This window comes from Aquarana catesbeiana, linkage group LG01 (genome assembly GCF_042186555.1).
Source record: "Aquarana catesbeiana isolate 2022-GZ linkage group LG01, ASM4218655v1, whole genome shotgun sequence".
Taxonomy (NCBI): domain Eukaryota; kingdom Metazoa; phylum Chordata; class Amphibia; order Anura; family Ranidae; genus Aquarana; species Aquarana catesbeiana.
Window position 1 is genome coordinate 733,313,400 of NC_133324.1, and position 17,532 is coordinate 733,330,931.

General features: G+C 42.0%; 1 protein-coding gene across 1 annotated transcript in view; it reads left to right on the top strand.

The window, feature by feature from the left end:
- The window catches only part of ARHGAP10 (Rho GTPase activating protein 10), a 448,736-nt gene that overhangs the window by 94,668 nt on the left and 336,536 nt on the right, over nt 1-17,532 (top strand). The window contains exons 2-3 of the mRNA XM_073604823.1: nt 4,634-4,729; nt 4,821-4,882. Coding sequence (XP_073460924.1) covers nt 4,634-4,729; nt 4,821-4,882 — 158 coding nt within the window. The remainder of the gene's footprint in view (nt 1-4,633; nt 4,730-4,820; nt 4,883-17,532) is intronic.

Here is a 17,532-nt window from a genome sequence, read left to right on the forward strand (position 1 = left end):
TTAATCGTTAAGAATCGTTATTGTATCCCCCCCCCCTTGTGATCTTGACAAAGTATTTCCGTATTCTTTCTATGCAGAGAATTCTCTCAGCTCTGCTGAAGCCGACAGCCCTCAAAAGAAAGGAAAAAAAAAAAAAACGGGCAGTCTGCCAAGAATCACATCATTCTTTAGCAGTGGAACTTAAGTATAAACATTGTAACGATTTGTCTTTTAGATCAAAGGAGTACACTTTGGTGTGTAAATGAGTGAAGTTTAAACACTAAACCTTTTTCTGACATTTTGTTTTTTTTTTTAATAGAAAATTTAATAGAGAACTACATTATATTATATATATTTTAAGTAGAGAACCTAGAGAATAAAATGGTGGTTGTTGCAATATATTATGTCGCACTGTATTTGCGCAGTAGTCGTTCAAATGCAATTTTTTGGAAAAAAAATTACACTTTTATGAATTAAAAAAAAAAAAAAAAACTTAGCCCAATTTTTTTTTTTTTTTGTATAATGTGAAAGATTTTACGCCATGAGAATCGTGATCTTTTTATCCTAAGCAGAAAAAAATCAGGATTCTCATTTTGGCCAGAATCGTGCAGCTCTAGCTTCAACCAACAACGCATTTGTCTCCAAGTGAAATTCCATGGAAGAACTTGTTGTGCGAAGACATTGCAACCTTTGGCGCTGCAGCTCCCTGCATCTTTTATGATTCTTTTCTAGATTTACGTGACCTAGCATGTATGGGAAATCTTATGTATTTACATGTTAACACCCATTTTGCATCATTGTAGGAATATTTTTTTATTAATTATAGAAATTGAGGAAATCTATCTTGACCTAATCTAGTAAATAATAATTACTGCTCTTCTATACTATTCACTTCCACCTATGTTTTTTCTTTTTCTAGAAACTTGCTCTTTGCTGTTTTTTAAACTGGCAGTGCTGTATTTGGTATAAGAATGAGTTAAGAGGGATATATATATATTTTTTTTTTTCATGAAGCTGTAAATTTATATTTTGTTTTCTTGAGCTTGGTATTTTTTGAATTCTTATATACACTGCCTTATGCTTTTATAGCTGGTTAATAGGAAAATGTAAAGTTTTGGCAGAGCTCTGCATTAAAATCCATAGATAAATCATAGTAATGATTTGACACGAATGGTAAAATCTACTTGGTTGTTTCAGAACATGTTTCAGTTATAAATATATACGCTGGGGTGCAGAATCACCAACTGAATTCTTTTATATCTTGGACACCAGCCGCTGATCTATCTCACACTGTCATATCCTAATACTGATACTGAGCTCCAGGAAAGCACAGATAAAACACACATATAAGGGAGATGATATGCCCACCAAAGGATTTTTCTTTTCATCCAGTTCTGAATTTTACACAGCTCTGCCACAAAGCACAGCCCTATCTGTCAGGGCAGGGGACCTCATTTTTCTCAGTGCGGTTAAAGAACACTTAGTTTCGTGTCCCTCCTCCAGCATGTGATTGAACAGTAATAGGAGAAAGAGATGACACTGAGCTAATCTTTCTGTCACTTTGCTCCCTTCCCTGATAAACATGTCCCTTGTGAGCATCTGCAGCACAGATGACTGGCTCTTTGTGCTCCCCCCCTCTCCTGTTCTGAGCTCTGCTGTATAGGGGATTGCAAGAGAATGATATTAAGTCAAGTGCTGGGACTTACAAGGCTTGCGCCAAAAATAAAAACAAAAAAAAATGAGGTTCCCCCGAATCAAACCCTTATCCGAGCATGCAGGCCAGGAAAGGGGGTGGGGGAGCGTGTGTGCCAGCCTGAACCATACCAGGCCACATGTCCTCAACAAGGGGGTCCCCAGATCCTGGCTCACCCAATGTAAATTAGTAGGGGTACCCAGACATCCCAACCTGCAAAAACTAATTTCAGGGAGGTGACAAACTCATTTCGGGGAGGTGGAGCTCCCCGCCCGCAACCCAAAAAAAATGTAAATCACTTTTTCAATATTTTTTGACAGTGCTTCTGGGGAAGGGGGTAAGGGGTATGTGGCAGTGGACGTGGCAGTGGACGTGTCAGTTTTTTGTTTTTTTTACGTTATTGATTTTCTTACAATTTAATTTGTTTTTAATTTTTGTCACAATGCTTTTCGGGGGGAGGGGGTTGGTTATATAAGTTTCTGTTCATTTACTACTTTTCCTTGTTACAGAAGACCTGCTTATGGGAGAAATAGATTGTTGTGTGTATTTTTAATGACAGAAATATGGGGCTGGGCAATTTAGAAATCCTTCTGAAAATGCTATATGTTTGACTCCAGTCAGGGTGGATGAAAATCGATCTTTAAAAAAAAAAAAATCAAAAGAAAAATCCTCCTCCCTCCTCCCTCCTCCCCCCTCCCTCCTCCCCCCTCCTCCTCCCCCCTCCTCCTCCCCCCTCCTCCTCCTCCCTCCTCCTCCTCCCTCCTCCTCCTCCCTCCTCCCTCTTCCTCCTTCCTCTTCCTCTTCCTCTTCCTCTTTTTAAGATACATGAAATGGAGCTTAGTTATGTATATTTTTCAATATTTCTGCAATATTTTTGGTAAACCCAATGAATGCAAGCTGAGGTATTAAAGCAAATAATAAAGATCCGGCAAGAATGAGTCCTTACATTTAAAGAGCACCTGTCATTTCAGATCCATCATGGCAGCGCCTGTTAGCGGGCATCCACTCACTTGCCGCCATGTCCCTCACCTTGTATCACTGCCGCATCACCAGCCATCCCATTAACCACTTCCCGACCGCCGCACGACTATGTACGTCCTAAGTTTGAACGGGGATATCGTTGTTATGGCAGCAGCTAGCTGCCATAACCCCGGTATCCCCGTTTTCGTGCGGCGGCCGGCTTTCAGATAAAAGTGGTCCCTGCGGCGGATTCGCCGCGCGATCACTTTTATCGGTGGCGGGAGAGGGCCCCCCCTCCTGCCGCGATCCGGTGCCCTCCGCCGCTTACCGGAGCCGTCGGTAGCAGCGGAGGCAATCGCGTCCTCTGCCGTGGTGTGTATAGAGACAAGTGAGGCCAAGATGGCGCTCACTCGTCTCCATGACACTGCTGGGCGGAAGCAACGTCAAAACGTCACTTCCGTCCACGCCTCTTAAAGGCATATTTTTTCTAAATTACTTTTTTTTTTTTTTTTATTGCATTTTAGTGTAAATATGAGATCTGAGGTCTTTTTGACCCCAGATCTCATATTTAAGAGGTCCTGCCATGCTTTTTTCTATTACAAGGGATGTTTACATTCCTTGTAATAGAAATAAAAGTGACACAATTTTTTTTTTTTTGTAAAAATAAATAAAATATTGTAAAATAAATAATAAAAATAAAAAAAAATTTTTTAAAACCCCCCTGTCCCGACGAGCTCGCGCGCAGAAGCGAACGCATACGCGAGTAGCGCCCGCATATGAAAACGGTGGTCAAACCACACATGTGAGGTATCGCCGCGACCGGTAGAGCGAGAGCAATAATTCTAGCCCTAGACCTCCTCTGTAGCGCGAAATATGCAACCTGTAGAATTTTTTAAACGTCGCCTATGGAGATTTTTGAGGGTAAAAGTTTGACGCCATTCCACGAGCGGGCGCAATTTTCAAGCATGACATGTTGGGTATCAATTTACTCGGCGTAACATTATATTTCACAATATAAAAAAAAATTGGGATAACTTTACTGTTTTATTTTTTTATTCAAAAAAGTGATTTTTTTTTTCCAAAAAAAGTGCGCTTATAAGACCGTTGCGCAAATACGGTGCAAAAAAAAGTATTGCAATGACCGCCATTGTATTCTCTAGGGTGTTAGAAGAAAAACCATATATAATGTTTGGGGGTTCTAAGTAATTTTCTAGCAGAAAAACCTGTTTTAAACATGTAAACACCTAAAATCCAAAACGAGGCTGGTCTTAAAGTGGTTAAAGTGAATGGGACTGTCGGTGAGTCAACAGCGGGTCAGAGGAGTCGCCGCTGCAGGACAGAGATGACAGTTGCTCTTTAAAAATGATGCATTAAATCAACTTGATTTAAATCGAATACACCCTGACTCCAGTATATTTTTACTGACAGACGAGTGCGCAAATAGTACAGTCAGAAATTATCCTGGTGATTGTCATTGAGACAGAAAATGATGGGAAATCCAAAATTTTACAGTTGTCCTGAAACAAGAGGTGAAGAGAAATGTGGGAACCTAATGCTCTAAAACAGATCGTTTTGGCTGTGCATCAGTGTCACCAGAATAAAATACCTTTTAAAAAAAAAAAAAGTGTGTGTGTGTGTATATGTGTATATATATATAGACACACACACACACACACACACACACACACACACACACACACACACACACACACACACACACACACACACACACACACACACACACACACACACACACACACACACACACACACACACACAGTGGGGACGGAAAGTATTCAGACCCCCTTAAATTTTTCACTCTTTGTTATATTGCAGCCATTTGCTAAAATCAGTTAAGTTCATTTTTTTCCTCATTAATGTACACACAGCACCCCATAGTGACAGAAAAACACAGAATTGTTGACATTTTTGCAGATTTATTAAAAAAAAAAAAAAAAAAACTTATTATTATTATAATTTTTTTTTTTAATTACTTTTCAGACTTATCCACAGCTCAGAGAAAGTTTGCCAATTCTCTCCGCGATTTTAAATTTGAATTTATTGGGGATGCAGAAACAGATGACGAGAGGTGTATAGGTATGTTGAGCTGAGAATCATCCAGTTTCATTAGTACTATATGTGGCAATGTGCTTAACATGTTACTCCACTTCTCTGCTCTTTATTGTAGATGCATCTCTTCAGGAGTTTTCCAATTTTCTAAGAAACCTTGAAGAGCAAAGAGAGATAATGGTAAGATGGCAATCTAATGTAACGTTAATTTATTCCTCATATATTCATTTGTTCATTCAAATATTGTTCCCCCCCACGTTCCTCTTCCCCCGACTTCTCTGTCAAGAGCAATGGCAAAACCATCCACCCGTCCCCACATGTCAGGGTACTAGGTGTTATCCTGGATTCTGAACTCTCCTTTCAGCCCCACATCCAATCACTTTCCAAAGCTTGCCGCCTCAACCTCCGCAACATCTCTAAACTACGTCCCTTTCTAACCAATGAAACCACAAAGCTCCTGATTCACTCCCTGGTTATCTCTCGCCTTGACTACTGCAACTCACTCCTCATTGGCTTACCTTTAAATAGACTATCCCCCCTTCAGTCCATCATGAATGCTGCTGCCAGACTCATCCACCTTACAAACCGCTCAGTGTCTGCTACCCCTCTCTGCCAATCCCTCCATTGGCTACCACTCGCCCAACGAATTAAATTCAAAATACTAACAATAAGTTACAAAGCCATCCACAACTCTGCCCCCAGCTACATCACTAACCTAGTCTCAAAATACCAACCTAATCGCCATCTCCGTTCCTCCCAAGACCTCCTGCTCTCTAGCTCCCTCATCACCTCCTCCCATATCCGCCTCCAGGACTTCTCCCGAGCCTCGCCCATCCTCTGGAATTCGCTACCCCAATCTGTCAGACTGTCTCCAACTTTATCCACTTTTAGGCGATCCCTGAAAACTTTCCTCTTCAGAGAAGCCTATCCTGCCTCCATCTAACAACTGCACTATTTTCTCCATTAGCTCATCCCCCCACAGCTATTACCCTTTTGTATCACTTGACCCTCCCTCCTAGATTGTAAGCTCTAATGATTACTCTGATTCCTCCTGTATTGAATTGAATTGTATTGTACTGTACTTGTACTGTCTGCCCTAATGTTGTAAAGCGCTGCGTAAACTGTCAGTGCTATATAAATCCTGTATAATAATAATAATATTGTCTGCCAAGTAGTATCGGGAACCTGTTTTAGTTTTGTTCATTCTGACAAACGATCAATTGGGTTATACTTTTTTTGTTTTTCTACTTTACAAGTGTTTTCTTTATATTTTGCCTTTGTTATCGGGGTAACCTGACTTATGTCATTTTACACCCTGTTCCAAATTATGCCAATGATATTATTCTCATTTACCTAAATAATTGATGTAAACAGTCAGCATAATTCTCATGTTATCAACTATTAAGAGTACAATTCAATTTTTATTGCACAAACCTAATGATAACAGTTTTTATTTTTCAAAATAAAAAACTTACAATGCACTGTTCCAAATTATTACGCACAGTAAGTTTCAAAACACTTTATAGGTTGTAAAGAGCTTAAAATTGTCATTTGTTGTGTTTGCAGCATATTTACTGAAATCAAAAGCTATTTCAATCAAACTCTGAACAACATTTTAACAGGTCACGTTACGTTTTAATATAGGACCCCTTATTTGATAGCAGCTTCACAAGTCTTGCATCCATTGAACTTGCGTTTTTGTACAGTTTTTGCTTGAATTTGTTTGCAAGATGTCAGAATAGCCTCCCAGAGCTGCTGTTTGGATGTAAACTGCCTCCCACCCTGATAGATCTTTTGCTTGAGGATGCTCCAAAGGTTCACCATAGGATTGAGGTCAGGGGAGGATGGTGGCCACACCATGACTTTCTCTCCTTTTATCCCATAGCAGCCATTGCTGCAGAGGTATTCTTTGCAGCATGAGATGGTGCATTGTGATGCATGAAGATGATTTTATTACGGAAAGCATAGTTCTTCCTTCTGTACCAGGGAAGGAAGTGGTCAGTCTGGAATCCACATACTTTGCAGAGGTCATCTTTACACCTTCTGGGACCCTAAAGGGGCTGACCAGCTCTCTTCCCATGATTCTGGCCCAAAATGACTCCACCACCTCCTTACTGACGTTGCAGCCTTGTTGGAACAGGGTGGCCGTCCACTGACCATCCACTACTCCATCCATTTGGACCATCCAGGGTTGCATGGCACTCATCTGTACACAGGATTGTTTGTTTGAAAATTAGTCTTCATGTATTTTTCTGCCCAATGCAGCCGTTTCTGCTTGTGAGCATTGGTTAGTGGTGGCCGAATGGAAGGTTTATGCACAGTTGCAAGACTCTGGAGGACTCTACACCTTGATGTCAGTGGGACTCCAGAGGCACCAGCAGCTTCAAATATCTGTTTGCTGCTATGTAATGGTGTTTTTAGCAGCTGCTCTCTTGATCTGATGCACGGATCTGGCAGAAATCTTCCTCAATGTGCCTTTATCTGCACGAAACACATCTGTGCTCTGAATCAGCCACAAATCTCTTAAAAGTGCCATGATCACGCCTAAGTTTTCGTGAAATATCTAATATCTTTAGATGTTTTCATACCTCGTCCAAGGCATTGAACTATTTCACTCTTTTCTGCAGTAGAGAGATCCTTTGTTTTTTTCCCCATATTGCTTGAAAATGGTGCTCTGCTTAATAATGTGGAACACCCTCCTTTAGTAGTTTTTCCTTTAATTGGGCTCACCTGGCAATCTAATTATCAAAGGTGTCCGAGATTGTTTTCAGTGATCCAAAGAGCCCTGAGAGACAATGTCATCCATGAGTTAAACTGAAAACCAAAATATTTAATCTTTGTGACACTGAAATAGAATTTGCATAATAATTTGGGACAGGGTGTCACTCACTTTTCTCCTCTCCTGTGTTTCTAGATCTCTACAGCCCTCTTTCTTCTCCAATCTCATACACTATATTGTTAAAAGTATTGGGAGGCCTGCCTTTACACGCACATGAGCTTTAATGGCGTCTTAGTCCGTTGGGTTCAATATTGAGTTGGCCCACCCTTTGCAGCTATAACAGCTTCAGCTCTCCTGGGAAGGCTGTCCACAAGGTTTAGGAGTGTGTCTATGGGAATGCTTGACCATTCTTCCAGAAGCACATTTGTGAAATCGGGCACTGATGTTGGATGAGAAGGACTGGCTTGCAGTCTCTGCTCTAATTCATCCCAAAGGTGTTCTATCGGGTTGGGGGTCAAGACTCTGTGCAGGCCAGTCAAGTTCCTCCATCCCAAAATCACTCATCCATGTCTTTACATGGTTACATAGTTAGTCAGGTTGAAAAAAGACACAAGTTCAACCATAAAAAAAAAAAAAAAAAAAAAAAAAATCGTACAATCCAATATACCCAATACTATACCCACAGTTGATCCAGAGGAAGGCAAAAAACCCCAGCAGAGCATGCTCCAATTTGCTACAGCAGGGGAAAAAATTCCTTCCTGATCCCAGAGAGGCAATCGGATTTTCCCTGGATCAACTTTACCTATAAATGTCAGTACCCAGTTATATTATGTACGTTTAGGAAAGTATCCAGGCCTTTCTTAAAGCAATCTACTGAGCTGGCCAGAACCACCTCTGGAGGGAGTCTATTCCACATTTTCACAGCTCTTACTGTGAAGAAACCTTTCCGTATTTGGAGATGAAATCTCTTTTCCTCCAGTCGTAAAGAGTGCCCCCTTGTCCTCTGTGTTGACCGTAAAGTGAATAACTCAACACCAAGTTCACTATATGGACTCCTTATATATTTGAACATGTTGATGGACCTTGCTTTGTGCATTGGTGCACAGTCATGTTGGAACAGGAAGGGGCCATCCCCAAACTGTTCCCACAAAGTTGGGAGCATGGAATTGTCCAAAATGTCTTGGTATGCTGACACCATAAGAGTTCCCTTCACTGGAACTAAGGGGCCAAGCTCAACCCCCGAAAGATAACCCCACACCATAATTCCTGCTACACCAAATGATTTGGACCAGTGCACACACAGCAGCTACATTGTTTTGTAAAGGCAATGGTTAATTTTGGGTAAGCTTAGCCCAAACAAACTTTTTAAAGTACATTGACCCTGGGTTCACACTAGTGCGATGCAGGAACCAGCGTGATTCCAGCGCCGGTTTCCGCATCGCTCCTCTCTCGCAGCAGTTCACACTGCCTTGTGCGAACCGCTCTGTGGGTGTCATTAACAAAGTTAATGACGCCCCCAGTTTAGTTCCCAGATCGCAGTGCGAACTGTGAACTCGCACAGGAATCAGATCGCATAGGTGAGAACACCCATGCGATCCTATTCTAGTGCAGGGAAAAACAAGTCCCTGCACCATTTTCTGTGCGAATCCAATGCGAGTTCAGCCATACAACTGTATGGCTATCATCACATTGCTCAGAGATCGCATGTGATCGGCACCTGCAGTCCAGGTGCGAATCACATGCGATCTCTGAGATCGCGCTAGTGTGAACCCAGGCTCAAACGTGACACTTTAATTTACAAGCAGAACTAGGGAGAGCTTTTCTTGTAAATAAAGGGGGCATGTCAGGGACTAGGCTTGCAGCATGCTGGAGAAAGGGGCAGAAGAAGCCGTCTCCTAGCTGGAGCATCTCCAGAAAAAGGGACGTTACTCCTGAGTAAAGGTATTCTGACTTCTGAGCACATAGGCTTATTTTAAAATATTTATTCTTTGTATCCAGGTAAACCACTATTGCAAACAAAATTAATTTTCGAAGACCCTGAGAGTACAGTCTTTTTCCAAATTGCCCACTGGCTTTTATATCTCTCAGGGACCTTAGGTACAAGATCTCCTCCCAGGTCATTCTGTGCTTTCCACTCCTCCAAGCCAGGGCACCTTATCCCTCCTTTGTTGCTAGTGGAAAAGGAGGAGAGTTAGGCAGGCTAAAGTTGCAGAAAAAAAAAATCACTCAATTTCCCCCATCAACACAGTCGGTTTTGAAGGGGGAATCATTATCGCAAAACTATTGTGTTCTCTTGGCCGGAGGGCATGGGGGAAGCTGTCTCTGCTGGGACTACACAGTGATTATTGGTAGCAGCTATAGCTGCTGGCAATAATTGCATGCTGAAAATCTGACATGCTAGTTTTACCAGAGTCGATCGATGTAGGGACTTGGGTAAAATCAGCCTGCCCATAGATGGTTTGAATCTTGGCCGGTCCCTGCTGAACTGGCTGAGATTCAAACCAACTATGCCCAGCTTAAGTCTGTTGTAATGACAAAAACGGAGAGCTGGAAATTGTGATACAAGTACACAACTTTGCATGTAGACCATTTAGAAAAGTAATTGTATAGCAATCTGATAATGCTGGCACCTACATCTGTTTTTTCATGTCTGTCTAGCTTTAATCATAGACCACAGCTCAGACCGTGCTGTGCTTTTAATTCCCTGTTGATTGTACAGATCTCTGTTTGATCAAAATTGTAATTTTCATGAGCTGTAACCATTTGTTTTTGATTTACAGACTATATAAAAAAAGATTGGGCTCAAACCATAGTTTGTCTGATTGTAATGCACATTTCTTATCAGAATAACTAATATCTGTCCGGCTGGCTTTATGGAGACCTGTATTTGTCGTGGTCAGGTTAAAAAACAAAAAAAAAACTAAATTATATCTGCATGGATGGCTTACAGCAAATTACATACCGTGGCAATAAAGAATTTCAGGTATAGATATTTTGCACATAGTTATATTGGTCCAGCTTGGACCGGTATACCTGTGCATAATACCGTACCTTTCGGATTCTTGTAGAAGCTGGAATCAGAAGCTGTAGTAGACACCTCTCCTCCAGTGATCTCCACTAGCTCCTTGTTCCTGCACCTAGCAGCTGCCCTTGCTCCATTCTTAACACAGGAGGTCACCCACTCGACACAGGTGCCATTCAGCAATCACTTTTCATTCTCTGTATGGATGACATGGAGAGGCTGGTCACCACAGGACTCAGGAGCTAGTGAAGATCGCTAGGGTAGTGATGCCTATTAAAGTTATTTCAAGCTTTTAGAAGGATCCCACAGGTATGATATATGCACAGTTATATTGGTCCACGCTGGACCAATGTAAAAATGTCATATTGTACCTCCTCCATGCTGTCAAAAACTAGTTTTGGCTGGAGTTGGCCTTTAATAGCTTGTTTGCACCAGATGTGCTGGGAGGCTGCCCAGTGCAGTCCCAACACAGGACAAGGCAAAGCAATTGTTCCATATGAAGGCAATTCACACCACTGTGTTGCTGTGTTGTGCGCTGAAAGAATGTACAGCATGCAGCACATTTTTCCAAACCAGCAGGTTGCGGTGAAAAATACTGCATTGGGGCACCACTGTGTGTGTAAAACTTAAATGTCTCTTGTGACATTTTAATAAAGTTCTAACAAAAACAAAACCTAACAGGGATTAGTCCATCGGCGCTACTTTCTCCCAGCGCAGATCAATGGCCAAGCAACCAGTGCAGCTGGTGGTATGAGCAAGTCCTACTTTGCTTCAAGTAGGATCCTGTGTACGTGTTCATTTAAAATACAGTGGGGACGGAAAGTATTCGGACCCCCTTAAATTTTTCACTCTGTTATATTGCAGCCATTTGCTAAAATCATTTAGGGTCATTTTTTTCCTCAATGTACACACAGCACCCCATTTTGACAGAAAAACACAGAATTGTTGACATTTCTGCAGATTTATTAAAAAAGAAAAACTGAAATATCACATGGTCCTAAGTATTCAGACCCTTTGCTCAGTATTTAGTAGAAGCACCCTTTTGATCTAATACAGCCATGAGTCTTTTTGGGAAAGATGCAACAAGTTTTTCACACCTGGATTTGGGGATCCTCTGCTATTCCTCCTTGCAGATCCTCTCCAGTTCTGTCAGGTTGGATGGTAAACGTTGGTGGACAGCCATTTTTAGATCTCTCCAGAGATGCTCAATTGGGTTTAAGTCAGGGCTCTGGCTGGGCCATTCAAGAACAGTCAGTTGTTATGAAGCCACTCCATTGTTTTAGCTGTGTGCTTAGGGTCTTTGTCTTGTTGGAAGGTAAACCTTCGGTCCAGTCTGAGGTCCTGAGCACTCTGGAGAAGGTTTTCGTCCAGGATATCACTGTACTTAGCCTCATATATCTTTCCCTCGATTGAAAAACACCCCCACAGCATGATGCTGCCACCACCATGCTTCACTGTTGGGACTGTAGTGGACAGGTGATGAGCAGTGCCTGGTTTTCTCCACACATACTGCTTAGAATTCAGGCCAAAAAGTTCTATCTTGGTCTCATTAGACCAGAGAATCTTATTTCTCACCATCTTTGAGTCCTTCAGGTGTTTTTTTAGCAAACTCCATGTGGGCTTTCATGTGTCTTGCACTGAGGAGAGGATTCCGTCGGGCCACTCTGCCATAAAGCCCTGACTGGTGGAGGGCTGCAGTGATGGTTGACTTTTTACAACTTTCTCCCATGTCCTGGCTGTATCTCTTGAGCTCAGCCACAGTGATCTTTGGGTTCTTCTTTACCTCTCTCACCAAGGCTCTTCTCCCCCGATAGCTCAATTTGGCCGGACGGCCAGCTCTAGGAAGGGTTCTGGTCATCCCAAATGACTTCCATTTAAGGATTATGGAGGCCACTGTGCTATTAGGAACCTTAAGTGCAGCAGAAATTTTTTTGTAACTATGGCCAGATCTGTGCCTTGCCACAATTCTGTCTCTGAGCTCTTCAGGCAGTTCCTTTTACCTCATGATTCTCATTTGCTCTGACATGCACTGTGAGCTGTAAGGTCTTATATAGACAGATGTGTGGCTTTCCTAATCAAGTCCAATCAGTATAATCAAACACAGCTGGACTCAAATGAAGGTGTAGTTCCATCTCAAGGATGATCAGAAAGAAATGGACAGCACCTGAGTTAGATATGAGTGTCACAGCAAAGGGTCTGAATACTTAGGATCATGTAATATTTCAGTTTTTCTTTTTTAATAAATCTGCAAAAATGCCAACAATTCTGTGTTTTTCTGTCAATATGGGGTGCTGTGTGTACATTATTGAGGAAAAAAAATAACTTAAATGATTTTAGCAAATGGCTGCAATATAACAGAGTGAAAAATGTAAGGGGGTCTGAATACTTTCCATCCCCACTGTATATGTGAATTGGATTCATTTTGAACCATATCCGATTTGCATGATGTGAACCAATGCGGCTTTCTATTGAGCTGGTTCACGTATCTGTGGGCCAGCCGCAGTGCGTTATTCAAAATATTTATGTACGAGTGTCATACATTTAACAAATTCACACCTGAACCGGTGCACAAAACCGCTCTCCATGCCTTTAAATAATCACACTGAAATCAGCCCCGCACATATGTGAACTGGCTCTAAATGCTGTAACTGTATTTGTGTGTATATGACTGTATTTTTAAATGGTTGCACAATCTCCTGAATAAAAAAATAAGCTGGCCATACACTGATCAAAATTTCACCCGTTCAGCGTGGACTGGCTGAATTTCAGTCAGTGTGTGGCTGCTCCTGCTTGATAGACGAGTGTTTGAGCGATTTCTGTTAAAGGGACACATTGGAATCTGAAACTGGGACATGCAGACGCTGATTAATAGAAAATTTCCAATGTCCTGGTGGACGGCTTACTCCGTCCACCTCATTTATGTGGAAGAAGCAATCTGTTAGCTGGCTGGGGGAAAAAAAGCAGTGCTTGGCCAGCTTTACTTTTGTTAATTCTGTTGAAGTTCTTTCTAGTTAAAGGTCAGTAAGAGGTTCAAATTCCACTGCTTAGGCTCTGCTTTGTACTCTTATTAAACATTTAATAATCTCATGGACTGATAACAGCCACTGCCCTTCCTAGTACTGCCTTTACTTTATTTTATAATTTACACTTTAAAGAGGAACTTCACCCTTAAAAATATATATGCCCCTCCTGCCTCCTTTTTCTTGTCTTTGGTGGTATTTTTGTGCTGTAATATACTTACAAGCCCAGTGGATCCAGTGTTGTACTCTTCTCATGTACTACTACAGGTCCTGTCCCTCGCTGCCATCTTTGTTTACATCACAGGGATAGGTCAACCTCTTCCCGATTCCTGCAGCTGGCCCTCCAATGACATGGTGCCAGACTTTGCACATGTGCAGAAAGGGATTTGGTGCGTGCCTTTACATATTCTATGAATAGAGGATAGTTATGTTTCAATACAGGAGGAATCGGAGGGCCCTGCTCGTTAGAGCTTACAATCTTAAAGAGATACAAAAGGTAAAAACTGTGGGGGGTGAGCTGATGGAGAAAATAAAAGTACAGTTGTTAGGTGGGGGCATGATAGGCTTCTCTGAAGAGAAGTTTTCAGGGACCGCGTAAAAGTGGACAGAGTAGGAGGTAGTTGGACAAATTGAGGTAGGAAATTCCAAAGGATGGGAGAGGCTCGGGAAAAGTCATGGAGGCGAGCATTGGATGTGGTGACAAGGGAACTAGAGAGCAGGAGTTCTTGGGAGGAACAAAGTTAACTATTTGATATTTTGAGACAAGGTTAGTGATGTGGCTAGTGGTTGGCTTTGTAAGTTATTAGTATTAACTAATGTTCTTATTAGTGTGTGCTGTAAATTGCCTCCAGCATTGTGATGGTTTCTTCTCGCTGGAGACTGCCATTTTGCTGAAGTCCAGAGCCCCCGAGCAACAATCTTAAGTCTGTCAGCAGATTGGCCTCTACAAATTTGGCACTGTTCCTAAAAATAGAGAAACTGCGCATGTGCAGAGCAGGGTGAGACCGTGTATTACAGGATTTTAAATAGTATAGGCACTTATTTTTAATGTTTTACATAGCTATACCTGCAAAAGAGGCCAACCTGAAATGATCTTGCAGGACTTAAAGTACATATAAGCTCCACAAACCAAAAAGCTATTCGATTGAATTTTAATATTCAAAGCAAACTCCTCCCAACCATCAATGTCTCTATTCTTTATTTAGTTGAGAAATCACTTTGAAAAACACCCCCATAGCATTTCTGGTCGTGGCCATTTTGAGTAAGGGCATGCGATTCGTGTAGCATTTATGTCCTGGAATACATCTGCCTGTAGCTCAGGCATGAAAGCAGGAGGATGTGCTTAGCTGAGAAAACCCCTCTTCCCCTCCTGAAGACTCCTGGAATGTTTGACATCATTTGCCTAGGCATAGAAACCAGAAAGTAACAGAAGAAATGTAAATTTTGCCCTTCTGCCTGCAGGGGGGTGCGCCCATACCTCTGGCAGCGGTATCTTTTTTTTTTTTTTCAAAATTGTTCAAAAGAATCATATTAGGTGGATGCAGCATTGGTCCCCTGTCGGCTCTAAGACTGAGAACCGAGTAATCAAATACCGCTGATCGCTCGGTTCTCAGAGCTCCATGAGCAGAGAGCTGATGACTGTCAGTTATTGGCTCTCTGCTCTACCTACTCGCCTTTACTGGAGCTCTGGGCTGTGGAGGGGGCGGGAGCAGCTGGTTCAGTCTCAGCAGCTCGCTGAGAGGCTGAGCCAGGTACCCATCCAGGGATGTGGGCAGATCCTGACCATATTGTCGCGTTCTTGCCCCAGCCTGGACCAGCTCTCTGGTGTCAGCCGATGGCACACTTCAGCCCACGGCCTGCTGAAAACGGGTCACAGGATGTGATCCATAGGAGAAGTACAGACAAACGAGCTTTGGCTGTACATCTCCTTTAACTCCAAACCTTCTGCATTAATCAATGGCTAACAATACAATACTCTACTACAAACATGTAGAAGAAATTGTGTATGCAATAATATCACTGATGGTCTGTGTGTGTATACTTTTTGGTCATATTTTACTGGTTGCACTTTGGAAGGATAAGCAAACAGAGTAAGGGTTGCTGCTTTGTATACATTTTATTTTTTAGTGGCTTAAAACTGCTGAATACACATTGAAATTTACCTACAAAGATACTGACAAAGCATTTGTGTTTAAAAATACTGATTTGGCTGAAATGTAGGCTGGTTTCTTTGCAGAAAGATGTTCAGCCTTTGCTGTGAGAATGTTTACGGTGACTCATTGGTGTAGCCTGCACATTACCACCCTGAGATTTGAACAATGCTAGGCCAGCATAGTCTGGTGTGTTGTGGTGTGGTTTACCACATGGGTGTCTATGAGGCCATCAAAGGTAAAGGACCTAGGTTTCTGTAGCTTTCAGAATTCTCTCGGGTTTTTGGAGTTGTCTTAGACTTGTGGGCTATTTCAGGTTACAGGCTTTCTGTTTCTGAGATCATGCCGTACAAGTCTTGTTCTACAGCCAAATGTTATCGGATTCTCACTGTCCCTATGCACTTCTCACCTCTGGTACAAAGTCTGACACGTTAGAGCTGTGTTGTCTGGAAAAAGGTTATGAACAGCTGACGGCACTGCTTTCGGTTTCACAGCACCCATGGGAAGTCTAGCTGTGCTCTTTTTGTGGTCAGAATGTGTCCTGAATACAGTATCCAGTGTCAGTAGTGGGGAATGCTTCTTCAAACGGATGTAGTCAGCACACCCAGGTAACAGCAGTCTTTAACTACGTGCTGTCCGGGGCCATTTTGTAATTTTTCTTGCTCGTTAAAATCATAATTTTTTTGCTAAAAAATTACTCAGAACTCCCAAACATATATTTTCTGAAAGCGGAAGCCCTGGAAATGGTGGCTGTTGCAAGTTTTTATGTCACACAATATTTGCGTAGCCATTTATCAACGCAAATTTTCAGGTAAAAAAATATACTGTTGCACAAAAACACAATACTTTTTTTTTATATAAAGTGTAAAAAAGTTACATTCTGTAAATGGATATTAAATTTGTCAAGACTCAACAATTTAAAGCCTTTACAGGTTTTCAGTGTAGCAATAAAGTGGTGGGTTGACAATTTAGTTGAAAACATAAGCAAATGTCAGGGCAGTTAAAGGAGTTGTAAAGGCAGAAGGTTTTTTATCTTCATGCACTGTATGCATGAAGATAAAAAAACCTTCTGTGGGCAGCAGCTGCCCCAGCACCCCTAATACTTACCTGAGCCCCATCTCTGTCCAGCAATGTCCACAAGTCCCTCGGCCACCCGGGACTCTCCTCCTGACTTGCTGAGACACAGCATTGCCTCCCGCTGCTGTCAGTCAGTCAGCCAATCAAGAGAGAGAGGGGGCGGGGCCGTGCCGCAGCTCTGTGTCTGAATTGACACACAGAGCTCTGCCTCGGCTCGGGTGCCCCCATAGCAAGCTGCTTCCTGTGGGGGCACTCAACAGGAGGGAGGGGCCAGGAGCAGCAAAGGGAGACCCGAGGAGTGTCCACGCTGCTCTGTGCAAAACCAACTGCACAAAGGCGGTAAGTATAACATGTTTGTAAAGTCTTTGTTATTTTTATTGAAAAAAAAAAAAGTCATTTTAAATTGTTCAGTTTAATTCTGCATACATATATTAAATAATAAAAATACATTTCTGGATAAGTGCAAATCTGCCCCCTCATTAACATACAATGAAGAAGCCTGACTTCTTCAGCTATAACCCTTTGTTGGGATAGGGTGCAAATCTAGTTCACATCTGATAATGGGGATCTGCCAGCACAGTACCGACAGTTTTAATTATGGCAAACAAAGCTCTCAGCTCCCTCATAAAGAAAAAAAATCCTACTTTGTTTTCTTTCATTGCTAGAGTTTCCAGAGAGCATTAAAAAAGGTAATTTGTAGCTATATTTATTTTTTACCAGTTCAACACAGTAATATTTAATAAATTAACACCTCATTACAGGGCACTTACACCCCCTTCCTGCCCAGGCCATTTTTCAGCTTTCAGCGCTGTCACACTTTGAATGACAATTCAAAGTCATGC